We start from the raw sequence: 26,355 nt of genomic DNA on the forward strand, positions 1-26,355 counted from the left end.
TTTTCCTTGTGATTCTGTATCTGTCCAGTTTTCTGTTGGTGACATCTGCAAAAAAGCAGAGAGGCTTTTAATCACATCCCAAGCAAGGGGTCTGACATAATACAAGAGTTCCAGGCAATGCATACATATATATATGTAAAGAATGCAGTAGAGAGAGAAAAAAAAAAGCACTAAATGGATGTGAAAATGCTACCATGCTTTTTTTGCTGTTGTGTTACTTTCAGATATATTCTTTCCTGTAAAGATTTTGGAAAACCTTATGGGAATAAGGCACAAATTCCCTAGCACATTTTTTTGCCAGGCCACATTTTTTTGCCAACTACAAATAAATCTATAACCTTTTCCATCTTACTACCTGCTCTTTCCCACATGAATGTGTCTCAAGAGTAGAATTTATTTTTACAAATAACCACTTGAAATTACCATTTCATAGCTGGGAATTTGAAACACACATCATAGGGTAACACAGAATCATAGAACAGTTAGTGTTGGAAGGGACCTTTAAAGGTCATCTAGTCCAACTCTCCCGCAATGGGGGACATCTTCGACTAGATCAGGTTGCTAAGAGCCCCATCCAGACTAAGTTCAGACATCAACTGTGTATCTTAGCCAGTGGCTACTCCTAAGTTTCCACAGCCCAAATCCACTAACCTATTTACTGGCTAAGTCATCATCTCTGCTTAAAAAGGGAGGCAATTACTTCAGAGCATCTGAAAGCCCCACTTACAGCTGCAGCAGTTTTGTATTCTATTTATTGCTTCAACTTATTTCTGCATGGTAGCATCTGGACTCTACCTCCTTTCTACTTCCTCATGGTTTGCAATTTCCTAAGTTCCTGCACATATTTTTTGCATTTTATGGACAATCAGCAATTTTTTAGCTCCACAAATACAGCTCAGCATTCCTTCACTTTATTTTTAGCCCAAACTGGCTACTAGGAACTACAGTTGCTAGTTTTGAGCCTGCTAAGGCAGCTGACTCATGGACTAGATGGCTCAATTCCTTTCCAAAAGCTCAGTGAGAATGGACCTGTCATTTCTAATATAACAGCTGATTGCAAATCCTCAGATAAAGCTGATTCTTGAGGTGTGCCTATTCGTGTTGCCCATTGGCCTCAGCAGGCCCCACCGACTGAGAAAACACCCTCCATTCACCCTCAATTGACTTGTCTTGGGTTTGTTTAGTTTTAGAATATAATAAAATAGACATTCCATTTGGAATTGTCCTATGACAATCCTCTAGTCCAACTGCCTAATTGAGGGCCGGCCAAGTTAAAGCATGTTGATAAAGGCATTGTCCAAATGCCTCTTAAACACAGCCTTAGGGCATCGACCATCTCTCTAGGAAGCCCGCTCAGGAAAAAAAAATGCTTTCCAGTGTCCAGTGTAAACTTCAGGAACAGCTTTGAACCATTCCCACGCATCCTGTCGCTGGGTACCAAGAAGAAGAATTACACTCCCTCCCCCTCCACTTCCCCTCCTCGGGAAGTTGCAGAGAGCAACGAAGGTCACCCCTCAGCCTCCTTTTTTTCCAAACCAGACAAGAGCAGAACTCAGCGCCGCCCTTCGAAAACAGTCTTTGTTGTTTAGATTTGTTCGGAGTTGTTTGGTTTGGGCTCCGCCTCGGGAGGGAGGGCAGACAGAGAGAGAGGGAGGGAGGGTAGGCGGGCTGGCGGGCCGAGGGTGGGAGGGACGGTGAGTGGGCGGGCGGTGGCGGTGGCATCGGCAGCATCCGCGCAGTGCCTCGGCAGTTCCTCGGAGGGCAGGAGGGAGCCGGGCGCCGCGGCTGCAGGTGGGAGCGGGAACCCGGGAATGGGGAGCCGGGGACGGACGGACGGACGGGCAGTCGGTGCCTTGCGGGGAGCATGGCGTGTCTGGTTGGGGCTGCGGGATGTTTCGGTGTCTCCCTCCGGATGAAGCGCTGCCCAGAGCGGTGCGGCAGGCTGAGCCCTCCCGTGCGTGCCGGGGACAACGCCAGGTTGTTTCCATCACCGGTGCCTTGCCCTGCCCGGCACCGGGGGTGGGGGGAGCAGCCTCTGCTGCGGAGCCGGAGCACGGGGGCTTCGCTGCTGCCCAGCCGGCTCCTTCTTCCTTTTGCAGCCAATTGCGGGGTACTACAGATCACTAGCTTCGTCTTATGCATGTGGTAGGCGTTCCTGTTACGTTGTGTAAAAAAACCCGCAGAAAACAACAAACCTCCAAACCTCTAACTTAGGCCTTTTTTAGCACATTTCCATTGTTGCTGAGCTCTGCTTTTCGGTAAGCTTATAAGCATGCCAAGTCAAGACGGAAAACAGTTCGGAATATTAACTGTGGAGTCTGCAAAACAGATGGAGAACCGCGGATAACGTGGTCGTGGCTGTAATGATTTCTCTATTACTTCCAGGTACTTAACAGCTCCAAAAAATGAAAGCTCTCCCATCATGTCTCTCCATGCAGTAGCACTCGCCAGCTACAGCAGACCAGAAGTCTTCAAGCACCCCTGCTCTGAAAAGGTGAGGCAAGGGAGCTCTCAGTGGTGGCTCAGTGTGCTTGATGGCTGGGGGGACTTGTTTCAAAAAACAGCTTTTAGTTGTCAGTGGTTGTAGTAAATACTTTATTTTTGAAATGCTGAGGGTTTCATTACAGACTTAACTTGGGAAATACTGTCCCAGTATCGAGGGGGGAAAGGCTGACTTCTTTTATGCTATGAAGTTGTGTGGTAATTGTTTGATAACTAAGGGCACTCACTCCCAATGTTGTTCAAATTGTAACATCATGGAAGTAAATGGAAATATTTTATCTGAATTCACAGAACACTTGTTGCATCTGATAAGACCAAAGACATATGAGGGTTGTTTAAAAAGAGATAAAAATCTTAGAACTTATCACTCTTAATAGTTATGTTTACTGATAAAGTACTCCCATTTACACTGGTATCAGGCAGTTGGGATACTTGCATCCTAAGAGGTAGAGTCTGTTAATTGCTGATATTGATAACAATTTTTTTAATTTAATAGAAGTAATTAAAAATAGTTCCTACTTTATTCAGTGATATTGACAATATGATGTGTATAAAGCGTGCTTACATGCTGGTTTCTCAAAAGAAGGGGAAGAACACCATCAGATACTGGAAAGAGTATTTTTCTAAGCACTGGCATAATCAAATGCTAAATATTTTAAATCAGCATACTATTTTTGGCCTGAAACGTTATTCTTCAGTTAAAAGAGAATTTCTATGTGGGTTTTAATTTCTTCTGCTTTCTGTGGGTCTGAGGAGTATCTGGATGAGATCTGCACTCTGAGTCACCTCACTTTTCCATGTAGGGAGTGTAAAGGTCAACGAAACAGGGCAGCAAAGAACAGCGCACCTTTAACTCCCTTTTCACGGGGTGCAGAGGAGGGTGACAGGAATCCTGGGGATGCCTTTATATGGAGACTTCTCACTGATGTGGGGAGAAGGCACGAGATACTCCTTGGTGAAGTGCCTTTTAATAATGCACATGTCAGAGCAGGGCATCCCTTTGATTTCCCAGGTTTCTGGAATGCTCTTAAGGACCCTGACATACTTGAGGTAGTGGATGGGGAGGAGGCAAATGTGTGGCCCTCACAAGGAATTTGTGAGCTTATGGAGGAAACATTTTGCTTTGCTGTGTGCATCTTACTCCTTTGTTGGAATTAGCTCCTCAGTATCTGCACTAAACTGCTTCCCTGATTCAGTTTGCAGTGGTTTGACAATATGGTAAATCCAGCTTTGGTGGTAAAAATACTGAATTGGAAGCATCACGACTGCAGATAGTGAAGTGCTGATCTGGTACAAACCTGTTCAGTCAGTTCAAAGTTTTGGTCAGCTTATACTGACCAAATAAAACCAGGCTGTATGCCAGGTTGAGTATTATTTATCTGTGGTGCTTCTTTATGCTGGGTCAGCCACCTTGCTGATGTGAACCACACGTAGTGTATTCTATCAAATTAGATGACATGACCACGCTTCCTCCCAGTTTTTAGAGCTGGGACATCAAGTAGCACGTGGATCGGGTGTTCATGGAGTTGGGGCCTCATAGATTTAGCTTATACCTTGTATACATCTAAATAGGCCCATGCTTCCAGATACAGATTGGTGGTTCCTTCAGTTCTTTTCTACTTCATTGCTGTTGTTTTGGCAGATACGCAGACTTCCGATTCAGCATTTTGTCTTATATATGCCTTATACACGTGTTTAATCCTCCTACTGTGGAGAGTTTCTTTTGGTCACCTGCCTTCTGGAGTGAAATGAGAGATGCAGAGCTGAGATGCCAACACTCTTCAGACAGTGCATGCTTCTGGGGAGATTGTCAGACAGCCAGAAATGTAGGGAGTGGTTAGGTGACTGTCGGCAGGCATCAGAACAGTGTTCTTCCTGCTGGGATGAGCGTGAGACCGAGATTATCATTAGCAGAGTGCTGTTGTTTTATAACGAAATTGTCTGCCTCTGTGTTCTTGTTCTAGTTAAACCACGAAAGCCTAAAGGTGGCTTTCACTGAGTCAGCGTGTTCTTCAAATCCCTCAGCGAGGATTAGCTGCCTTGCTCCAACACCTCAAATCTCCGTTCTCTCAGGTATGCCAGCCAGTTAGTTCTAAAATGCCTCCCTGGGGGGAGTTTTGCTGGTGCTTGTAGTGGTAACAAAAGCTATCGGTGTTTGGATGTACTAAACAACTATAGTCTGACTGAAGAGGGTTGCTTGTTTATTGGCTTTGAGGGTTGTACAATGTCAAAATATATTATACAATTTGAAAGTATGAGTGCTTTTTGTCTTTTAAATGGCAGTCTCGCCATTTTACTTACATTGACATTTTGTGTGCTCATGAGTAAAATACTTGAACTGTTCAGATGATCCTTGGAAGGTTAACTTCTTGTTCATTCAGGAAATAGTTTCTCAGATTTTAACAGATTATTATAATTACATGAGTATCAGTTACAAAACTGATTTTGAGATTTTTTTTTAATTGGAACTAACTTATTTCTGATAGTACCTTAAAATAGGGTGTTTGGGTTCGGGTTGTTTTTTTATTTCTTGTTTGGTTGGTTTAGTTTTTTGTTTGTTTTGTTTCCGTGGGGTTGTTTTTTTTTTTAAGATTCGCAGAGCAGAAGAACAAATTAAATTTTTAAAACTTGTTCTTTTTTCTCTTAAAATCCACTGAGAACTAGGATTTAGCGGATTTAGTCAGCATGGTTGTATGATTAGTACCAGAGATGTACCATGATGCTAGAGAAGTGGAGATGACAAAGGAGGAAAGGGGATGGAAAGACTACTGGAGTGGCTTTGTGATAGGAGAGCAGAGCAGAAGAATTGAAGACAGTTTTGGGATTGAGCACACCCTCAGCTTGTTTGCAAATGACACCAAGCTGTGTGGTGTGGTCAACAGGAAGGGAAGGGATGCCATCCACAGAGACCTTGGCAGACTTGAGGGGTGGGCCTGTGCTGACCTCATGAAGGTTGAGGACGACCAAGTTTAAGGTCCTGCAGCTGGGTTGGGGCAATCACGAGCACAAATACAGGCTGGGCAGAGAATGGTTTGAGAGCAGCCCTGAGGAGAAATACTTGAGATGTTGGTTGATGAGAAACTCAGTATGACCCAGCAGCGTGCGCTTGCAGCCCAGAAACCCAATTGTATCCTGAGCTACATCAAAAGCAGCGTGGCCAGCAGGGCAAGGGAGGTGATTCTGCCCCACTGCTCTTGTAAGACCCCAACTGGAGTACTGCATCCAGCTCTTGGGGCCAACAACATAAGAAGAACTTGGATCTGTTGGAGCAAGTCCAGAGTAGACCATGAAAATGTTCAGAGGGTGGGAGCACCTCTCCTATGAAGACAGGCTGGGAGGGTTGGGGCTGTTCAGCCTGGAGAAGAGAACGCTCCAGAGAAACCTTCTAGCTACCTTCCAGTACCTAAAGGGGGCCAACAAGAATGTTGGAGAGGGACAATAGCATGTAGTGACAGAAGGGGAAATAGTTGTAAACTGGAAGGGTAGATTTAGATTACATATTAGGAAGAAATTCTTTACTAGGGAATTGGTGAGGCACTGCATTAGGTTGCCCAGAGAAGTTGTGGATGACCCATCCTTGGAAGGCCAGTGGATGACCCATCCTTGGAAGGCCAGCTTGGATGGGCTTTGAGCAACCTGATCTAGTGGAAGGTGTCCCTGCCCATGGCAGGGGGGTTGCAACTAGGTGATCTTTCAATTCCCTTTCAACCCGTACAATTCAATGATTTTTTTTTTTTTATTCTAACACTAAATGTTTTGTTTTGCATGGAAAAGATGTTTGCAGCCCAAGTTAGAGTATTTGTGTGCAATTGAAATGTTAATAATTACCAAAATAGCTTTCTTTTCCTGAAAAGATTGAAATATGTTTGCTTGAAAGTCAGCTAGTTTTAATTTTCCCATTCTTGCCCTTATACTGCCATAGCTGGCTACATTGGCAAGGTATTTCTTTGCAGATACAGCCAGTAAAATGCACAGTTTTGCTGCTATTTCTGCAAGAGATCTGTCCTAAGTGGCAGGTGACTGATCCCAGTTACTGACATGCTCTTCAGCTGTTTTTGATCTGACTTTACTAGGATAGCTTTGCTAACAGCTCTCACACTCTAGCTTATACGTGATGTTCTCAATTTTTTCAGCTTTTTCTTGTTGAGGACTGGTCTATATATAGACTTGCTATTCCAAAGGACGTGAGGGGTTTTGTTTTGGTTTTGATTCCTTAATTTGTAAACTTTCTTATGTTGTTTGAGTGCATGCTGGCTTCCAGGTGAGTGACTTGTGCAGAAGTTTACTGTTTTCTGTTGAGATATGTTCAAGGAGAGCAACCTCTGGACAAAGTCTGCAGTCTACATGACTTGCTGCTTTTTTCACCAGCAGTGTTTAACATTCCTTGCGGTCCTAGCTAGGAGTTCTTTGTCCTGGAAATTATTCTTCTTGATCGTATCTATTCTTAGAATTTTACAACCACTTATCTTACCCAAAGGAGACAGTTGTTAACTTCATTGTGTTGATACAGTCAGTGGTTCCTTCTTGAACGTAGACCTCGTGTCTAATCTCTCAATTACTTGGATTATGGCAGTTCCTTTGAGACATTTTTCTTCAAGGTACAGGACTTCAACTTATTCTTCAACAGCTACTGGTTGCAGTGTGTGCCTCTGTGCCCTGCTAATGTTGCCATATCTGCCACTAAAAGCAGTTTTTCAGTTTTCTGTTGAACTACAGTTTTGCAGTGGATCACACAGGATCTTGGCAGGCAGTGTTTTTGATTCCTTCAGAGGCATTGTAATGAACTTAAGTTTTTTAGGGGTTCATGTAAATGTTGCCACCCCTATAAATAATGGACTGAAGGTTACTTTAACCATTTCCTCATGAGAAAGAGTGTCTGAACTGAAACACACAAGCACTTGACTTTTTATTACCCTGTGACTAAGGGTATTTTTTTTTTTCTTTATGCTCTATTGATCCTCCATCTGTGTTGCTATAATTTAATCTTCTCTTTTACTGGCAATAGGACCAGTACCTGTATCAGTAACTGTGCCTCATCCTGTTTTGTAGAACAGTGATGTTTTTGAGCATGCTGACAATCAGTCACCATTAAAGTCTTAGCTAATTGTGTTTGGCTAACAGCAGAACACTTTAGTGTTGCTTTATTGCCTAGCCTTATCAATGACAGAATTGCTTCTCGTGTACAGAAAGCAAAAGCTTTCTTGTAGGAAGAGGCAGCACCGAGTGGTGAGTGAATTCATCTCTTTCCTGTCTTCTTGCCTGTGTCAAAAATAATTTTATTCATGTGCATTTTATTCACATTGTATATTAAGCTTTTCTTAGGACTGTTTCTTAACCTTTTGGTTTCTTCCTTTTTCTGAACAGATGAATCTTCAAGGCCAGCAGTGATTGGACATGCTGGAAGTTTTGGATCATATCCAAACAATGCTGAAGCTATCAAAGACATTCTCATGTCTGTTTTAAATGCATCTGGTTTGAAGCCCTCTTTGGTGCTGGAGCAGAACACAATGCAGGGAGCAGAGCATCCGGACAGTGATATGGAGCAGTGGGAAGAAAGCAGTGCTGGGGATAGCCACGATGACAGCGACAGCGATTCTCCACATCGCAACACTGCCTGTACACAAACAGACATTCGGTTTACAAGGCACCGGGCGTGTTGGAACAACACAGACTCTGATTCCTCCAAACCTTTGCTGGATACTTTTTTTTGTCCCCGTTTCTCTGATGGAGATCCCGCTGCATCCTCCTTGAATGGTTTCACTCTTTCGGACGTGTCCCCTCTGAAGCAGGACTGCTTTACCCAGGTGACGTTAACAGGAGGCACTGTCACATCGGCTGTTGTGCATTCTGGAAAAGAATGTTATACTTCCCCTGAAAGAGACTTGACTTCGACAAGGTTTCTTTCCAGTTCAACTGTTGGTAAACCAGCAGATCTAGTGCAATACCCTGATGCCTTGGAGCCTGTGCCCGTCAGCAACAGTGACAGCAGTTCTCCCAGTGGCCTTCCCCAGTCAGAGCCAGTCAATCCAACAGGTAACTTTGCAAGTGCATTTTTGTTGTAAGATTTTTGCACTAGGAAAGACAACTGTAATTGAAGTGGGCCTTGCTTATGGTGATTGCAAATTAGACAAATGCTGTCATTCAAAATAGGAGAGGAGAAAGAAAAAGCTTAAAAAACAAGGAGAATCAGAAGGTTGAACTTGGTAAAACAGGAGACTCTGATGCTTGTGGTAGGCATCTCTCGTGATGCAGAAATGCATCTGCAATATGCATATCTGTAAAATGCATCTGTAATATGCATTGGTAAAATGTAAAAATTGCTGAGCTGTGAGCAATGTAGAACGTGCACTGGATGGGCTTTCTACCAACTTTGTCTTGTCTTCACTGTTACCCTTCTCCGAATAGCAGAGAGCATGAATTGGGGCACTGGGTAGTGATTTACTGGTGTGCGTGGGCTCCCTGAGTCATCTTGTGTTTGGCGTTAGCTGGAGGAGAGGGAGTCCTTGGATTCTGGGCTTTTGGAGGCAGGGCATTAACATCCATTCTTGTTATGACTAAATAGGCTTGTGCCAGAGTGGGACTGTTTTTCCTTTTCCCCTTTCCAAGTGCACCTGAGGTCTTAGACACACAAACCTCCAGCCAAGACAGAAGAGGATCTTTTTACGCATCACCAGTTTCCAACCGTACGGATATCCTGTGTGTTGTCTGTGAAGAGACACCAGCTGAGGGCTGCTGGCAGAGGGTGCCCCCTGAGCAGAGTGTCTTCTGTCCCTGCAGTGTCAGGGGGCTCAGGGCAGCACAGGCCTGTAAGGAGCTGTTCAGTGGGAATTTTCGGTACATGCCCCAGAGATGGATAGGGGAGCAGCTGGTTTGGCTGTGAGCGAGGCACTGAAACAGGTTCTCTGAGGAAGTTGTGGATACCCTGTCCCTGGCAGTATTCAAGGCCAGGTTGGAGGGGTTCCTGAGCAACTTGATCTAGTGTGTGGCATCCCTGCCCATGGCAGGGGGTTGGAACTACATAATCTTTAAGGTCCGTTCCAACCCAAGCCATTCTATGATTCTATGATGACAGACACTGAGCCTCAGAAAGATGCTGCAGTTGAGGCCTGATTTTTCTACTGGAATAAAAGCAAACAGCAGGGAGTTCTCATCCTGCCTTTCTGTTAGAAATAAACATGACAGAGGCTAGCATTTGTTTTTTTTGTTTCTGTTTTGGTTTTTTCCTTCTCCCTTTGGTCAGTAGTAGTCCTAGACTGGAACTGTTCCTGATCCTTCCTAGCTATTCACCCAGAGCTCCTCCAAGGTCTCAAGTTGACAGCCAGAACTCAAACAGGAACGTGCCATTGCAGGACTGGGAGCTCTTAGTAATTACACCTTTGTCATCCAGGATAGGCTGTCGTCAACAGTTAGGATGGTGACGATTATGGTTGTTTCCTTCTGCTGGGTGTTTTGTTGGCTCAGTGCCCTCGAGAAGTGCCCGTCAGAGAGAAGGAAACCGCACCCAGCAGTTTGGGCTGGCTGCAGCCAGTCACGCGGGTTTGGGTAGCTGGGTCTGGAAAACACAGCCCAGGCTCTCGGGGTCAGCGGGGACTGCGAGGCACGTGTGTAAGAACAAATAAATTGTGCGTGACTCGATCTTCTGGCACGAGTCGGACGTGCCACAAGCTTATGTTGGGTTAGTAGCACTGCTGGCTCTCCAGAAAGCAAAGGGAGGAATGTGGCAGCCAAGTGACTGAAAAAGTAGCATCCTTGATTTTACTAAAAATACGAGTAAAGGATCCTGTTAGACACTGCATAATGTGGTGGGCTTTCTCTGCTTTAGACTCTGTCCTGTTCTGTACGAAGTGAAAACTTCTGCTTTTCATCATTCCTTGTTTCTATGAGGATGTGAAAAGCAAATAGCAAAATGAAGAAACAAAATGCCTAATTTGAAGGAAGGAATTATGCAACAGCATTTCCTGACTTACTATCCTTTCTATTGCTATCTCAGAGGTGATTTCTCACAGGAGAATTGGTGACAGATGCACAAGATGTAAGAAAATTACATAGTATAACTTAAATCAGAATAAATAATTTTTTTCAGTGGGGTTTAATGTTTTTGTTTAGTGAGATTTTTCTGCTGGTCCTAGGAGATTTCTGTTAGGCCTTGTTCATATGTTTAAGGGTCATTCTCTTGTGGCCTCACGCAACCTTCTGAAAAGGCTCTGTCATTGTTAATGAAGAGTTTGTGACTGAGTTTGCTGTTTTCTGGGGGCTTTGTTGTGGCTGATGTGTCACTGACAGTTCACAGGGCTTGTTCTTGCTTTTGACCTCTGTGTACATCAAGGTCACTTCCTTCTTTGGCTCTTTAGGGCTCTTTCCTCAGCCCCAGCAACTTCCAGGCAATAATGTTCAGGAGCACAACGGCAACCTGGTAATTTTTCTGCATCAGAGCCAGCTTCCTTCCTGTGCTTCTTCTCACTTAACATTCTTTTTGCTTTAAGACGCAAATGGGATGCAAGAGCTGTGAAAAAGAGAAAGCTCCCATTAGATTTCAATATTACATTTAGGATGAATTGTACCTTATATTTGAAAGAGAAAGGAATAATTTTATCATTTCCTTATTTCTACTTATTAGTTTTAGTTCAGAGAGTAGTGTTTGTTATCTTAACAGATGAGAATGCAGGCTTTTATCAACCTGTAGAGCTTTTAGCATTGCTTATCCAGTAAGATGAATCATCGAGTAGGTATGAAAATAGCCTGATTAGGCCATTAAAACTGTTTTGAAAAGTCATATTGACAGGCTTTTCATTTTTCCTTCATGGTATACACAATGGAGGTATTAATAATTCTGTACAAAAACACTACATTGCAACGCTCAAGCACAGTACTGACTTTTCAGCCTGATGTCATCGATGCTCAGGGCAGCATAACATGGTTTCTATAAATAAGGCATTATAAATAATCTAAACTAGGCCTGAGAGTCAGTGCCCCTTAGTTGTAGAAAAAGTTTTTATAAACTACGATCATTATCTTGTGGGACCTCTTTAGCCTTTCTGTGAATTTTAAACAAATTTAAAAATGACATTTTTTTTTAAATAAAAAGCCTTTGATTAAACCATACTATCTGCAAAGGCTTTAAATACTGTGTGTGGTGGCCATTTACTTTCAGTCTGTTTTATCCTGAAAACATCATGAGAATGAAAGAGAAATTGCTTGAGTTTAAGGTGAAAGAAGAGGTAGTAAACACCTGTCACTATCAGTTGTTTTCTTTCGTATCTCATTAGTGTGTACATTCATAGACATTATATGTAATCTTTATCATCTTTCCAGTAAACTTCTTGTAGCAGTGGCTGTGAGTGCTTTGAAAACAATTCATAGAATTCATTAAATACACTGAGTTGGAATCATGAGGATCATCCAGTCTAACTCTTGGCCCTGCTCAGGACACTCCAAGAACCTCATCATGTGCCTGAAAGCGTTGTCCAAATGCTTCTGAGGGCATGATCTCACACCTTCAGTTTTCTGGGAAAGAATAGTACAGCTATACGTATATTTACATATAAAAAGCAGTCCCTGGTTCATCTATAAAAAACCTGATGTGCACTCTGCTGCATAGTGAAAAGTTCTTATTGGGAAAAAAGAGATTAATTTTGTTTCATATGCTCAACCATACTCATCAGTGAATACCAGGAGAAGAAAACTGCTATTCTGGAAGGCAGGGAGTACTGTGGCTAATGTACTTATTACCATGCAGTATGGGTTGCATTTGGAAACAGGAGAGAGATTTCCTTGGGGTATGGAAACATAACGACAAAGTGTTTTCTAAACTTGCTGTAGTCACAGCAGTGATACAGGGAATCTTTTAAGGCTGATGCATCTCTCTGCATGCCCAGACAGCAGTGAGATTTCTTTTTGTTCCTGGAATTGTGAACGAGAAGAACGCAGTGTCAGCTGGCTGTGTTGCCAACTGCAGAGCATCACTGTAAACCCAGCCTCATGTTCTGCCTGTGGTTGTCCCCGGCAGCTTAGGCTGTAGCTGAGAGAGGACTGGTGTGGGAGTGCAGTGCTGTCACTGCATGACGTTTAAACTACGTTTCTCTGATAGTTGATGCTTATGCTTCAGGTTGCCAAAGTAGTTTAAATGCCAGTGTGTCCCTCACATTTCTCTCCTCTTTAACTTCCACCACGACCTCCAGCCCCAGCAGTGTTCTGTTTGGTAAAGAAAGTTTGCTTTGTTTTCTGGAAGTCACTCTGCACACGTCCTGGGAGCAGCAGAGAAAGAAATAACTAATGAAAGTTCTTTTTATACCCACAGGTTCTACTTCTCCTTTGAACATCAGTGCTATACCCTTGAATCGTTCGTTGCAGGACATCTGCATGCTTCCAGAGGATGTGGAGAAGGTGAGGATAACAAATACTATCATCATAATGTTTTTTCCATTTTATAGTGGGAAAACCAAATGACAAGAGGTGTTTCTCAATAAAAGAACTTCCTGATAGATGTACTAATCTTTACAAATACTGTATTTTCCCTCTTCTTGCCCTCTGTGGGTGAACTTACAAACGTAACATGCCTATTTTATAATTTCTTTTCTACTCTAAATCCCCTTAATTAAACATTTTAATTATTTTAAAATAATGGAATTGTTTAGGAGCACCATACATTTCCACTTTTCATTCCATTATTTTCCTGCACATCTCTTGAGAAAAATAGGATTACTCTAGTAACTTTAAAGTTATATTACAATATGTTATGTAGAATTTGTTGCAGCTATGTGCATATGGATGGGATTTACCTTGTGCTTTTACTGTCAGAAGATGGGAGAAGCTGGGGTTTTTTTTTGCATCTGCTTATGATGATCATGTGAGATTGCTGTCAAAGAGTTACACTATGAATAACAAGCACAGTAACTCAAAAAACTGCAGTAATTTAAGAAGTTTCTCATGGTTTCTAATAAGGGGCCCAAACAGTCTTAGGTGTGTTGACAGAGAGGCAGTCCACTCAAGCTTATAAACAGAGCTAAAGAGGAGGAGATAATGCTGTCACACATCACTCTCTGTGCTAAATATTAATCTTTCCTAACAGTGGGAAAAGAGAGGTTAATGAATTGCAACAAGTAGGACTTACTACAAAAGAGCTTTAAGAATGTGCCTAGAAAAGGAGATTTTTTTTGTTGGACTGTGGATGTGCAAGTGGTCCCATGTCCTGGGCCCAGGAAGTAATCATCTTTGTACACAGCACTGGTTTCACTGGAGTGACAAGTTCTGCTTTTGGTTTGAAGCTCTCAGCATCCTTAAGGTGCATTTCAAACAAAAAACCTTGACCCACTAAATCACACGCCAAAACCCAACAAACTTGTGAATTAGGTTTTCATGTGCTTTTTTATGAAAGGTGTTTCAGAAAGGAGACAAGGTTTCTGTCTATAATGTGGGAATGAGAACAAAAGTAATTTGCTTTCAGTCACCAGGAGACCAGTGATTAGATATCTGGATTAGAAACTACAGTCTGACAAGTATTGAGTGAGTCAAGATCATATCAGCTACTACTACTGTGCAGGGGACTGGGGCCTGATGTGACTACAGGTTAAAAGATAGTAAGAGCTCAGTCCAGATGAGCTCCAAATGCTGCCTTTATAAAAACCAGAACAGAAAAAACCCAAACAAGCAAAAATACGCCTAGGTTGCTACATAATTTATTTGAACTTTAGGACTGAAAACTAAGGTATGTGTGGTGTCTGCAAGTCTGAGAGTTGTAGTCAAGTTGTAGTTGCGAGCCAGGAAGGAAATGGGCCAGATAATCTTAGAGGGACTTTCCGTTGATGTTAGTGGGGCAGAACAGAAATGAGAAGGTTGGTGTGTCACAGCTGAGTTGGGACTGCTTCCTAGGATGAGGGAGAAATCAGTAGGCAAAGATGAAAGTTGATAGTCATGCTGAGTACAGGAGTCCTTGTAATCTGTTCCAGCTTTTTGCAATGTAGCTCTCTCTTACACTTGTAATTGCTTTTATCAGCAGGACTGATAGGCTGATAGGGCTGTGCTCAGCCCCTAACTTGAGACTTTTTGAATCTTCAAAGTAGGAGATATCTCCCAAAAGGAAGAAAAGCTGTTTAATTATTTCTTTTCTAATGTAGCAAAGTCCTGGACTCCTGAAGTTCATTGAAAGTTGTCTCTGGAGAAACTGTATACCACGCAAGTGATGTTAATCAGTGTTAGGGAAAAGATAAAAGTCTTTTTAAACACCTACAGGGACTTGGTGGGCACTCTCTAATGTTGAAACTAATCTTGTCTAAATGTATTTATCTGTGAGCAATAAGAAAACTGCTGTCTGCTGTGCTCCTTGAGATTTAGCTATTTCTAAACACCGATGTCTTTCTTCATGCTTCCCATACAAGTTGAGGGTACATCATAAATACTGATGTCAAGTGGTACAATTTTCTGAACATAAGCCACTTTTATAAAGCTTTAATTATTCTGCACTCGGAATCTCTAGCCTTAGATACTGCCATAACGTTTTAGACATAAGTTTAGGTTTGCATAATGCAGTTGAGGGGAGAGAGGGAGAGTATTCTGGGCATCTCTTGGTTTACACCCATGTGTCTGAGTGCACCTGTCTCTCCATGATGCATCCACTTTTGAGCTGAGGCTGTTTTGGGGAGCTGTGCCCATGCCAGTAGCGGTAGCACAGGTGGGGCTGGTGTTAGCCCACAGGAAGCAAATGATACAACAATGACATTGGGACAGGGAGCCCCGGGTTTGTCTCGAGGTCTCAGTGATCTGTTTTCCTAGAGAATGGGTGAACCAGGCAGGCAAGATGACAAGGGACATTCTACAGTGAAACTTTGAAACAGCTACCTTTTGTTGAAGGCAGTATGAAGCCCAGGGGAGCCAGGTTTCCATTTACCCTTATCACAGACTTTCTATGTAGCATTGAGTTGACCATGTAAGCTATCTCACTGCATATTCCCTACTTCACTGCTTCAACTCTAACCCATGAAAGCATTTTACTAGCTCTTGTACTATCCACTGCCTGAAGATCTGCAGTCCCTCCAAAACTTGCCACTTCTGGCCCCCTCCAAGCTAGCATGTCCGCAAAACTGCTTGTACACCTTTACTGGAAATTAAATCATATTAAATAGGTTACATGGATGCACACTTGCATAGTAAATAATGCAGTGTAACTAGAAGACTGTGCTCCTAAAATGCATACATATTCATCAGTTAGTCATGTAATGAAGTTTATTTTTATCTAATAGATGGGTAAGATAAAAGTAAATTGTATGTTTTAATCAAGGGTGAGACAATTATCTGGGCAGTTGACTTTTGCGTGTTGTCTCTGAATTTCCCTTGGGGTGGTTTTTTTATGTGTTTAAATGAAAGGTGAGATAGGTTTGCATTTTTATTTACAGAGTTGAAAAAGTGCAGGGGGAGAGTATATATTTCAGTTCATCTTAAGTAAATATCAAATATGCTGGGTAGTAATGAGCATTCCATTCTTGTGTCCAGGAAAACGCACACTTCTTTGTTGCAGATATGATTATAGCATCACTAGAAAAAATGAAATGTAATATCTTAAGTCAACAAGCAGAGTCCTGGGGTGTGGAAGAAACAAGTGGATCAGATGGCAGCTATCACACTGATTCGGAGTTAAATTCTTACCCTGAAGTAAAGAAGTCTGATTCTTCTGTTGCCTCTTCAGACAGTGGTTATGAAGGCAAGTTACTTAGTCTAGAACGTAACCTTGTCTGAAAGCCTTTGCCGTTTGTTTTTGTGCAAGAAAATACTAAATTAATTGGGGCACTGCATGGAATCAAATCCTCTGTTCCCTTCTCTCTGGAGAGCTGTACCCCTCAAGGATCATTATACCACAAGTGTTTTTCCTGTGGGTCAAATACTTCCTTTTGAATGCTCACATCTATGTTTTATTTATTATAATTAAATTATTTTATACATTTAAAAGAAAATATAAGGTTCAAGTGCTACATACCAAGCATGACTCTCCAAAAAGAGTGCCTGTAGTTGGCTAATTTTCTTTCTGCTTAAATCCTTTTTTTTTTAAGGATTTGCAGCCTGGCTTTTTAGATCTATGCTTGCTTCTGCAGTATGCAGATCAGGCTATGCAATTAGTTTGTATGAAACTGCCCAGAGTATTCATTCACATATAGTTTGAGGCAAATAATAAATACTCCTGGCACTGTAATGCTTGAGTCAGCACACACATTTTTAAAGTAGATTTTAGTTGCTTGAGTAATACAGCTCTTAGTGATGGATCATAAGTCTCAAATCTAAATGTCGTAACTTCTGTGGAAAAATGAATGGTGTGCTTGCATGTGAGAAGGGGAGAGACCGCTGATAGTATAAAAGATTTTGGTCTGTCACTTGAAGCTTCTTGCTGAGAAACTGAAGGATATACTGTATGACAGACTCCCAAGAGTTGGCTTTCTCTGTGTATGTATAGAAATAAATAATTAAAATTGCTCCATAAATACAGTCTGTGTGCTAAAGTTTTGTTAAGTAAATGAAAAATGTAAATATAATTTTAGATACTTATATTCTGGAAAAGTTTAACTGACTGTCTTTTTCCTGGACAGGCTGTGCTTTGCTGCCTGTCAGCTCCCCAGTGCATCTACCATCACATCATGAGGTTACCAGATTTTGTTGCCACAGTGACTCAGAGGATGAATATGTAATTATCGGTAAGACTTTAAAATTATAACTGCAAAAACAGATTTATTGTTCAGCTGAATCTATTCCATTGCTTGGGAATTCCATTGACTTTCTAGAGGTTATTGCAGGAGAAATAACATGAGAAAATGGAAACAACGATGTATGCATGGTTCCTTATTAAAACACATGCAGAAATACCAGACTGGTGCAGGATTTCCTTTCTAGAAGAGAATATCTTTGCTGATTTGAGAGTATGGTGGGCTGGCCCTGACTGGATACCAAGTGACCACCAAACCACTGTGTCACTCCCCCCCCCCTCCACTAGAAAGGGGACAGAAAATACAAGGAAAGGCTTGTAGGTCAAGATCAGGACAAGGAGGGATCACTCACCAATTACTGTCACAGGAGAAACAGAGTCACCTTGGGGAAATTAGTTTTATTGCCAATCAAATCAGAGTAGGGTAATGAGAAATAAAACCAAATTTCAAAGTACCTTCCGCCCCCCCTTCCTAGGATAAACTTAACTCCCTATTTCTCTACCTCCTGGTGCTTCCCACGGGTCCTGCCAGGAGCCTGCTACAGCATGAGCTTCCCTCTGGGTCGCAGCCTCCTTCAGACATCCATCTGCCCCAGAGTGGGCTCCTCCACAGGCTGCAGGTGGGTCTCTGCTCCCCCATGGACTTCATGGGCTGCAGGGGCACAGCTGCCTCACCATGGTCTGCACCATGGGCTGCAGAGGAATCTCTACTCTAGCTCCTGGAGCACCTCCTGCCCTTCCTTCTTCACTGACCTTGGTGTCTGCAGAACTGTTCCTCTCACGTTGTCACACCTCTCTGCAGCTGCAACTGTGCAGGTTTTTTTCCCCCCCATCTTAGCTCTGTTATGTCTAGAGATGCTACCACTATGGCTCATGGTCTCGGGCTTGTCCAGCAGTGGGTTTATCTTGGAGCTGGCTGGCATTGGCTCTGTCAGACATAGGGGAAACATCTGGCAGCTTCTCACAGAAGCCATCTCAGAAGCCCCCCTCTACCAAAATTTTACCATGCAAACCCAACATAGGGACTGAAGTTATGACTAAGGATTAAACCCAAGGAATATAGGTGAGAAAAATGTGAAACTGGCACAGCCTCAGCCACCTATAGAAACATTGTTCAAGAGAATTTAGGATATGATAATTTCGTGATTAAACAGGATGACTAGGTTTTAGGCAGCCCTCCCTCTGCTTCAGGACTAGAGCAGAATGTCTCTGTTCCCTTATCGTCACATGTTTTGCTTCTCATCAGGAAATCCTGATTTTTCTCTGGTTAACTTCTGGGTTTAACACATACAGAAACAGAAACCCTTAAAAGAACCTGCACAACATTTAACCTCTGTTTTATTTTTTCCTGATAAAAAAGTAGGGTTTTTATTGCTCTCTTTGGTTTTAGAGATTTATTTTTTCACCTCTTCTTTCCCTGATCAAAGAATGAAGAACTAGCTCTCAAAACTCCATTCCTAGTAGCAAGTGCTGCTTAGAGATGTATGAATGGGAAAACGTTTGTCTTGAGAGCAATAAGAATTGCCGAAACTAATGCTACCAATACCTTGTTGGTATAAGCATATTGTGTGTATAAACATAATGAAGAAGTGTGTGCTTTAATTCCATTCATCTCACCTGTTACTAACTTGTTTATAGCATTAGCTGGTAATTTTGTGATCAGTGTCTCCAAGTATCTGTCAGTGTCCAAGAAAATTAGTGTGCGCTCTCTTGGCTCTGTATATTATTACTTACCTCAAGTGCCTTCTGGCTGGACCTTGACCAGCAGGCACTTTCTGTCCTTAGGACTTCTGCTCTTGAAGGGAAGCTGATGGTGATATTAGGATGTGTAGGTGTTAGGGAGTCTTCTTCATTTACAGATGTCAGAGATATGCAGAGGAGATAAAGACTCCTTATGCCTGTTTTACAACTAGGATTGAGGCTATTTCCTGCATCCAGCAGGGGTGTTGTAAAGATGAATATATTTGAAACTGACTCTGTGGTAATACAGAAGGTAGATGTAAAACAGTGCTGAGTAACAGAAACTTTGTTTCTTAGATGGCTTGATAATGTTTTCTCCTTTACCACAGAACTTGAAGACCTTGAAAATCTGTCTGTCACTCCAGATAAAAGGTGTGTATCTCTAATACAAACCCGGTGGCACTACGTTTTCTGCTGGAGCAGCTTTCTGGTGGTTTTTCTGGCTGGGGCAGGGAAAGGTGTGGGAGTGGTAACGTTGGTCCTTCCAAAGAAGGGGAAGGAATGCTGCTTGACAGCAAATGTCTCTAGTGCTTGGCTTAGCAGAGTCTTTCTCTCGTCCCCGAGTCTTGCTGGAGGGTGGTGTCTGTGGCTCTTCAAGGGCCTGGGTGTATCAAAGAAAGAGGGTAGAAATGACGGGATGGGAGCAAACTTTTCAGGGATGTAGAAGAGGCACTGGAGATGCTGATGACATGCTGCTATTTTTCACTAACTGTATTCCTTAACTTTCAGATCATCTTTTGAACCAGGCAGCAATTCTGCTGAAGCAACAGCCCAGGAGTTGTGCAGAGCTTTCAGAAAATACTGGTTGCAGACGGACTCTGTAGTTCAGCTGTCTGGTTGCCTGAGCTCATCTAAGCAGAGAGTGAGTCCGATCTGAAAACAACAAGCTCTTTATTCAGTTCCCCAAATAATCATTTTCTCACTGCAGCTGCTTCACTGCTAGCAAAAGGGGGAAGCTAAATTAAAAAAAAACAAAAACCAAAACCCAAGCAAATATAGATGAGTGCTTACAGTTTATTGCTTCACTTTAGATAAATTTTTAGAAAATGTATCCTTTCTCCAGCAATTTTCAATATATTTAAGACATGGAGTTGTGAACAATCAGAATGTGCTTTCTTCTGGAACTGATATGAGGGAGTTTAACCAAGGGTGGACTACATGCGGGTGAAAACTGAGCTTTAAAATCCTGGAGTATAAAGAGAGAAAAACATCTCCCATAGCATTTAACGTATGTCCAGCTGATGGGCTGGTTGTGTTCACAAGTTTATCTTTCCCAATAGTCTGTGCTGAAAGAAGAGATTCCAAGAGAACTTGAGTCCAGTTTGAATCTGGCTGAAGAAATAAAGATCATATCCAAATTAAGAGGATCTTCTGGCTGGTCCCCACCAAGATCACAGATTATATTTAATATTCATCCTTCAGTCAAGTAAGTTTTGAGGGATCTGAGCATTGTCATTTAGTATAGCACGGGGGAAGTTGATGGAAGGAGCTTGGGTGACTAAGAGATCCTAAGGTTAGAGCTAGTGCATGGCACAACCTTCTGCAGTATCTGTCACCAGCCTCAATAGAATGCAGATACCATCTTTTTCTCTCTGTTGGCATGTCCTGATTAACATGGCATGTGCACTTCTGCGTGTGATAATGTGCATACCATTTGATGTTAGAGTGGCAGCATACTTAGATGGCTCCTAAAAATTTCATTTTATGACACTACCTGAAGAATATTCTTGACTTTCCCCACTTTCCTGCTAACATTTTATGGATAGTAGGTTTTCAGAAAGTGGGGAGGAAAACAGGTCATGTTTGGGGAAATTGCTGTCTCACTCTGCATGAAGTGCTGTAAAGTGCACACAGAAGGCAAACTGGCTAATCCTTGTGTTGCTGCAGGTTTGTTTGCTTTTTCAGTTGCAGATATGGACCTTCCCCTCTCCTAACCACTTGATACTGATGCCATCTTAAGAAATGTAAAATAATTTAATTCTTTCAGCAAGCTGTATTTGATTATATATTCTCCACAGAAGAGTATAGAGAGTCTCCCACTAAAATAATAATCTGCATCTCCTTACAGAACCCCCCCTTCTTCATGTGGAGGAGTAGGACTCAGCTCCTAAGTTGGGGCATTTTCATTGGTGCCAGTGTAGCTCTTTTGTACTTTGGAAGAAAGTTAACTAAAACTGTATTTTGAATGCTGAAAGGTCTAACTGTTTGGCTCTGTACACAGGAGAGATGCAGTGGTGGCTGCTCAAAACTTCACGTGTGTTGGTTGCGGAACCCCGATAGAAAGCAGTAAGTATTACCAAAAGCAGAAAAAAACCCCTACTAAGTACATTACTAGTAATCAGACCATAATTGTACCACAATTGTAAAATTATCTTAGCTGGAAGAAAAATCTCACTGTTGGATGTGCCTGCAATAGTAAAACAGACAGTGGGATCTCTCCAGTGTCTGGAGTTTCTCGTTGTGGACAGAATACAATACTTGATAGATGTCCTTCTCATACACAATAAAAATTCATGACAGTCAACAACAAAACAGGAAAAACTGTTAAAAAAATCAAGCTTCCACGCTGGAAAGCGCTGGTTTTACATCTTCCAATTGTTTCTTTCAATAATTCTTTCTCTGTGCCAGAGACGTTATGCAAGCTTATGGAATGTGTGGCTTTGCTCTTTTGGGGTGTCTTTTTAATTTTTTATTTGTGATACTTTGTGAGAACTGGTCAAAAGCACAATTATTTACAGATCTGACAAACAGACCTTACCTAAGAAATCTTTGAAGTGGCGACCAAGACTTGTTCTGGGTCAGCTCACGAGAGCAGCATTTGGCCTGTAAAGTATCAACAATCTATGGCAGCACATTAATTCAAGCAAGTCTGAGATGCTGTAATAGCTGGGAAAAACCCACAAAATTCTTTATATGAAAAACTATTATACAAATATGACTCCAATATTGGTGGCAGTTTTTTGTTCTGTATTTCATCGTGTGTCTCTTTTGTGGGTAAAGCAACAATAGTTTCTTTAAGATCTCATGGTGATAATTATAATCAGTTCAACAAATGTGGAAACGAGGAAAGCTTTCTGTTCTAATGCAAAGTTCAGAGCTTGTGCATGTGTTTACCAGAATAGTAAAATACCCTACTTTAAAAAATCCCTTTCCCCTCGCTCCAGTAGACTGGAGTTATTAAGACAGAATAGGCATACAAACAAGAGGTATGTCCCATAAAATTTCTAAATCTAAATTTCCCATTTTAGAAATAGTCACAATTCCTGTCTACTTGCAGAATATATCAGGAGACTCCGCTATTGTGACTATCTGGGAAAATACTTTTGCGACTGCTGCCACAGCTATGCTCAGTCTTCTATTCCTGCCCGAATACTTTCAAAATGGGACTTCAAAAAATACTATGTATGCAACTTCTCCAAACACCTACTGGACAGCATATGGCAGCAACCAATTTTCAATGTGTCTTGTATTAACAAAACCCTCTACACAAAAAGTAAAGAAATGGACAGAGTGAGGGTAAGTGCAGCCTTTTTTTATTAGGAATTTATGGGTCAGAGACTTTTGGGAAAAACTCCTTAGGGCAGGATTCCATTGCTCTGTATGTATGTGTAAAGGAGGAGAGTTGGTTTCTCTTGCTTGTCCCATCACTGCTTCTGGGACTTGTTCTCCTTAACCTCAGATGAAAATTATGCCAGAGGTCTGTCTTGTTGTCTTTGAGAAGTGTCTCCTTATTGGTTTGCAGTTTCAATTCATGAGGGAGAGTTGGGCTCCAACAGTAAATATTTACCTCTACCTAGTTTTCAGCTGTTGCGAAGTTCTGAAAGTTTTGAATGACTCCTTAATTTTGTGGGCCATTGGAAAAAACACCTTTGGCTCATCTAAGGGCTGTACCTCCTACAGCTTGAGGAAGGGTGTTCTACTGAATATTACAAGTAGCCATGTGCTCCCTTCTTGGCTGAGGAGACACTTACCTGTTCTTACACAGGTTTGGGTCTAGCATCTTGATGTGCAGACATGGAGTCATTTGTAGCATTAGGACTTGCTTACTTGTTGGGAAATAAAAACAGCCTTTGCCTGCCTTGGTTTTCTGTGCATTAGAAAATCCAGTTGTTTAATTCTATGCTAAGTGTGAAGTTCCTATTTTTAGGTATGGTTTGATGTAGTTGCAAGGGTTGCTGACTCAATGGTGTTTCTCATTTATGAATATATAAATGCAATTGCTTTTAATTTAAAAATCGATTGTCTTTTCTCCTTCATCTTTTAGGAGGCCCAAGAACAGCTTTTTCACTTGAAAAAGCTTTTGAAAACCTGCAGGTTTGGCGAAAGGTATGAACCGTGATTGTGCGTGAAAAATAGCTTAGTAAAATGTACATGAGGTGCTTATAGAGCCTTCTTCCCTAGCGACATTAGAGTCTAGTTTTAAATAACTTAATGTGATCATTAGAGAAAATTCTAATAACAAAGTTGCCTTCTATTGCACTGCAGATATTGAGTGAAGTACAGGTTTTATGTAGTAGCTTTCTGTTTCTTGTGGCCAAAGACATTTGGTTTTAGATGTTGAATGATTTTAATTTGGTGTATGTTTTTTTCCTGCTCCATCTCTCTTAAGTTCTCACTCATTCTTAAAAGGTCAAAGATACTTATCTCTCTGAGAATATTTATCTTTAAAAAAAAAATAGATTTTTTTTAAGTTAACAGATGTGTTCCTCGAGGGTTTAAACATTTCTTCCAAGACTCTGTCATAATGCTAAAATTCAGTTTTTTCTATAAACTTATTCAAATGAAAGTAGTAACCAAAAGCGATAAAGACCAAAATATGACCTTGCTTGTTGCTGCAAATGAAAGATTTGTGGTGTTCACCTTCCCAAACTATGGGTTTAACTAATACGTAGACATGTGAGTAATAAGACCTTCACTGCAGAATTGCTGACCTTTTTAAAAACAGACTTAAGCAAAATAAGCTTTGTAAGTAGGTTCTGTTCTCTCTTTGATATAAGCCTCTTTTATGCATCAATTATGTGTTAGTCACCAAAATTAAGAAGAAATGTATTTTTATGTCTCTCTTCTGATCAACCACCTGTGATTCCATTATAGAAATAAGCATTAGAATTCTCACTGTACCTATATCTACATCAGTGGTACTTTAAAAGCAGGAGCTGTATTTTCAGCGTTCAGCCACTCAGTACAAGCACAGTTTCACCCAGTGGTGACCTACATAGGATAAAATTCATCAATTTTCTCTTTGCAAAAGAAAATAAATAAGCCTAGCTTATTGTATTAGATACTATATGGGATTTTACCTACTGTTCCTGAGGTAGGAGAGAACCCTTTACACGTTATTTAAGAATTGCTGGGATAACTGTGTATGGCAACTCCAATGCCTGAGGAATGCACATTTAAAGCAGACAGTTTATTCTAAATCCCAAACCCCAGTTTTTGTTAAAGTGATCTCAGATTGGGAGGGGAGGTAGGATTTAGCGTGAACTTGCCTTGTATAACTCCTGTGTGATCAGAGAAGTGAAAGAGGCTTATTCTTGAAATATACTTGAAAAACAACTTTTTGTAGCTTGAATTGGGTTCCATTTCTCTTTACAGTGTACTGAAAGAATTTGAACAGGTCCCCAGCCATCTGACAGATGGGCTGCATCTCTTCTCACTGGATGATTTAGTGAAGATCAAACGAGGGCAGTTACTGCCCCTTCTTAAAGATATTCTGAAGAGCTCTATCTCCCATGTAGATGGCTGTGAGGTAAGGAAAAGCTAGGGCTTTTAATGTCCTTTCAGCTGCTAGTATGAGGAATATCCCTGCTGCCATTCCCATATAATTTTTTCTTAGATTTAAATTCAACCCTTTTGCTGTCGTTGTAGCTCTGTCAAGCGAAGGGGTTTATCTGTGAATTCTGTCAGAGCGCAGACCTGCTCTTTCCGTATCAGACTGCCAAATGTAAAAGGTGCACAGGTATGTTCCAGAGTGAATGTTTTTACTTTCTTCCTTGGCGGAATTTTGATGCATAAAACTGTTTGGACTTATTTTAAACGTTGAGAACTAGCTTCGCTGAAAGCATGTATATTTGAAAACCTGGATGTGGATTTGGAAACCGTGGACAGCATGTATCTTTGAAAATCAGCCTCTGGCAGCTGTTTTGCATCAGTGAATTCAGAGAGCAAGACCAGGGATTTGCCTGAACATGATTATGCCCCCAGGGGTAGGCTATTATTTTGGGTCTGGGCATGAGAGAGAGCTGTTTTATCAGATCTTGCCCACATTCATTGTAAATTGTTGCAGTGGTGGTTGTTGTCCTGGCCTTGCACTGCTTCTGTTTACTTTTGTGCTTGTATGTATTTGATAGAACATCATTCAAGGAACACAGCTATTGTTTAATTTTTTTTTATTTTTTTTTTCCCTGAATGCTATTCTGTATATATAAACAGAGTGCAAAACATGCTTTCACAAAGCATGCTTCAGATCTGGAGGCTGCCCCAGATGTCTGCGGATCTCAGCTCGGAGGACACTTTCAGAAACTCCGTCACTGGTACTTCAGTGAAACTGAATTCCTCTGACTGCTAACTTCAGAAGATGCTCAAAGCCAAATCTTCAAATGCATGACTAAAAACTAAATAATGTTGTTTTAGACATTACTGTTTTTAATGCATGTCTCCTTTATGGGGGGGGGAGAAGGCTGAACAAAAACCAAACAACAACTTTAATATCCTCATTGAAAACTCACCCGAAAGGAATTTCATCCTAACTGGTGACAGAAAGACTGGATGTTAATTCTGTGGGCAGCCTTTTGTTGCTATGTTTTGTCTTTGTATGTAAGATTTTTAATATTATATTTTTTCATAGAAAAGTGGTTCATCTCTGTAATTCTGCAGATAATGTATAGATAGTAAATGAGCATTCGAAATTGTTATCTGTGTCAGATTTTGGAAATGGGGAAAAAGTGGTAATGTACAAAATCATTCTCTGAAAAGCTCTGCAATAAATAGAAAAGGCTCGTCTACAAGTTTTAGGCAGATGCTGATCTGGAATTGTTATGGCAAACGCTTAATGTGAACCAGTGGATTTTAAGCTTCTTTTGAACAGATCTATTCAACAGCTTGTGGTGGGTTGACCTTGGCCTACTGCTAGGTGTTCACTCAGCTGTTCTCTCACCCCCATTCCTCCAGAGGACAGAGGGAGAAAACAAGAGCTCACAGGTCAGGATACAGACAGGGATATCACTTACCAACTACTGTCATGGGTGAAACAGACTTGAATTGGGGAAAATTAAATTTATTACCAATTAGAAATTGAGTAAGGTGGTGAAAAGCGAAGATTAGAACAGTCATTTTCCCCTACCTCACCCACCCATTTTTCCAGGTTCAACTTCTCTTCTTCACTCCCAACTCTTCTACCTTATCCCCTGTCCCAAATGGTGCAGGGAAAT

The 26,355-nt window shown here is 41.5% G+C and overlaps 1 protein-coding gene across 1 annotated transcript; it reads left to right on the forward strand.

Annotated features, from left to right (window-relative positions):
- Positions 1-1,729: 1,729 nt before the first annotated feature.
- RUBCNL (rubicon like autophagy enhancer) lies at positions 1,730-25,932 on the forward strand. Its single transcript, XM_027720349.2, has 16 exons — positions 1,730-1,791; positions 2,386-2,494; positions 4,467-4,575; positions 7,867-8,535; positions 12,800-12,885; positions 15,988-16,195; positions 17,073-17,177; positions 19,255-19,297; positions 19,655-19,787; positions 20,206-20,351; positions 21,147-21,211; positions 22,203-22,441; positions 23,190-23,251; positions 24,521-24,674; positions 24,794-24,884; positions 25,358-25,932. Exons 2-16 carry the CDS (start codon positions 2,423-2,425, stop codon positions 25,468-25,470), a joined length of 2,295 nt encoding a protein of 764 aa, XP_027576150.2. The 5' UTR covers positions 1,730-1,791; positions 2,386-2,422; the 3' UTR covers positions 25,471-25,932.
- Positions 25,933-26,355: the final 423 nt, after the last annotated feature.

The sequence above is a fragment of the Pipra filicauda genome, unplaced genomic scaffold, assembly GCF_003945595.2.
Source record: "Pipra filicauda isolate LSUMZ 115617 unplaced genomic scaffold, ASM394559v2 scaffold28_size6257848_pilon, whole genome shotgun sequence".
In the NCBI taxonomy this organism is placed as follows: Eukaryota; Metazoa; Chordata; class Aves; order Passeriformes; family Pipridae; genus Pipra; species Pipra filicauda.

Coding starts and splice junctions, on each gene's coding strand:
- RUBCNL (XM_027720349.2), top strand. CDS start 2,423: ATGTCTCTCCATGCAGTAGCACTCGCCAGCTACAGCAGACCAGAAGTC. Junction 2,495..4,466: donor AGCACCCCTGCTCTGAAAAG/GTGAGGCAAGGG, acceptor TTCTTGTTCTAG/TTAAACCACGAAAGCCTAAA. Junction 23,252..24,520: donor ACCTGCAGGTTTGGCGAAAG/GTATGAACCGTG, acceptor TTCTCTTTACAG/TGTACTGAAAGAATTTGAAC.